This window comes from Plasmodium fragile (genome assembly GCF_000956335.1).
Source record: "Plasmodium fragile strain nilgiri unplaced genomic scaffold supercont1.98, whole genome shotgun sequence".
Classification (NCBI taxonomy): Eukaryota; Apicomplexa; class Aconoidasida; order Haemosporida; family Plasmodiidae; genus Plasmodium; species Plasmodium fragile.
The window spans coordinates 3557-4977 of record NW_012192678.1 but is presented as its reverse complement, the minus strand read 5'-3'; the positions used below and the strand labels follow the sequence as shown (position 1 = coordinate 4977).

General features: G+C 42.7%; 1 protein-coding gene across 1 annotated transcript in view; it reads left to right on the top strand.

The window, feature by feature from the left end:
* Positions 1 to 990: 990 nt before the first annotated feature.
* The window catches only part of AK88_05158 (uncharacterized protein), a gene marked incomplete at both ends in the record, with an annotated part of 1718 nt that continues 1287 nt past the window's right edge, over positions 991 to 1421 (top strand). The window contains 2 exons of the mRNA XM_012482760.1: positions 991 to 1054; positions 1198 to 1263. Of these exons, the coding sequence (XP_012338183.1) occupies positions 991 to 1054; positions 1198 to 1263 (130 nt within the window). The remainder of the gene's footprint in view (positions 1055 to 1197; positions 1264 to 1421) is intronic.

Below are 1421 nucleotides of genomic sequence, written 5' to 3'. Positions count from 1 at the left end.
TGTTCCCCACGCCTCCAAAACAAAAGGAGTATAAACGGCGTACCAAAGTCGTACCAAAAGGCGTACAGAGGGTGCATTTGCGCAGCCCGTTTTCCTCCCATAACGAATCCAAATCCCCCAAAGGAGAAGAGCAAAAACCAAAAAATATAGTTTTTCGAACATTCAGGTGCGAATTGGAACATCGCAAAATATATTATTATATAATACTAATACAACGAAAACAAATGCAAAGGAAAAAAAAAAAAAAAAAAAAAAAAAAAAAAAAAAAAAAATTAAGGCCACAATTATATTTTAAAGAATCGGATGTTATATATATATATATATATAAACCATCGCGCAAATAACCACATTTGTTTTTAGTTGGGTTCCTTTTCCCGCCGCTCCATTTGAAGAAAGGCGAAACATGTAACTTGGCGCGATTGCAAGAAGAGTATATTATAATTAGAGAGTAGTAGCTCATGTGAAGAATGTGCCATCGCACGGAAGCAGGATCATATGAGAAAGCGTGCTATTTGTAAAAAACAGAGCAACTGCATATAAAAAGCAACGTTAGCCAAATTTCAGCGCGCTGTCGTTAAAAAACAGCGTGTATCTCCTCACGTGACCGACGCACGGAATGACTACCTCTAGTAGTTACCCATGTTGCGACGAGGAATATCTCGCGTTTTCAACAAGAATGATTATCAGAACGCAGTAGTTGAGTGCTTCGCCTCCAGAAAAAATATGGCCGCACGAACAAACATCGCCCCTTAGCATCGGCCCGAACATCCATATACTAGTTTTTTTTTTTTTTTTTTTATTACCACCCTCTCCTTCCGCAACCACTACCCAAAAAACAACGACTACCGTGTTAAAATATTAACGAGCGTATATGCATTCAACGCAGGGCGCATGATTTAAACAATCCCACAACGTTCTGACGCCACCTCTTTACGCCCCTCCTTTTTTTTTTTTTTTTTTTTTTTTTTTTTTTTTGTCCCTTGTGAAAAAATGAAAAATAAGAACAAATATGATTATCTGCTGAAGTTGTTACTGGTTGGCGATTCCAGCGTAGGTAGGTTGTCGTCCCCGTCCTGACCGTTTCTGGGTGGCCACGCAGCTGCCTACCACTGAACCGCTTCACCACTGCACCGCTTCACCACTGCACCGCTTCCTCATCACTGCCCCATCACTTCCGTCTCTCCCGCCCCCGCGCAGGCAAAAGCAGCATATTGTGCAGATACTCCGACAACCAGTTTGAGGAGAAGGTCCTGTCCACCATAGGTAAAAGAGGATCCCCCCCCCGTGAGGGGCGCGCCCATATTTATACACGGTGTGTATAGCGGCCCCTGCATTCGCCACACCAGCCCCACGTTACCTATTTGCGTGCTTATGTATTACGCCACTTATTTGCGTGCTTATGTATTACGCCACTTATTTGC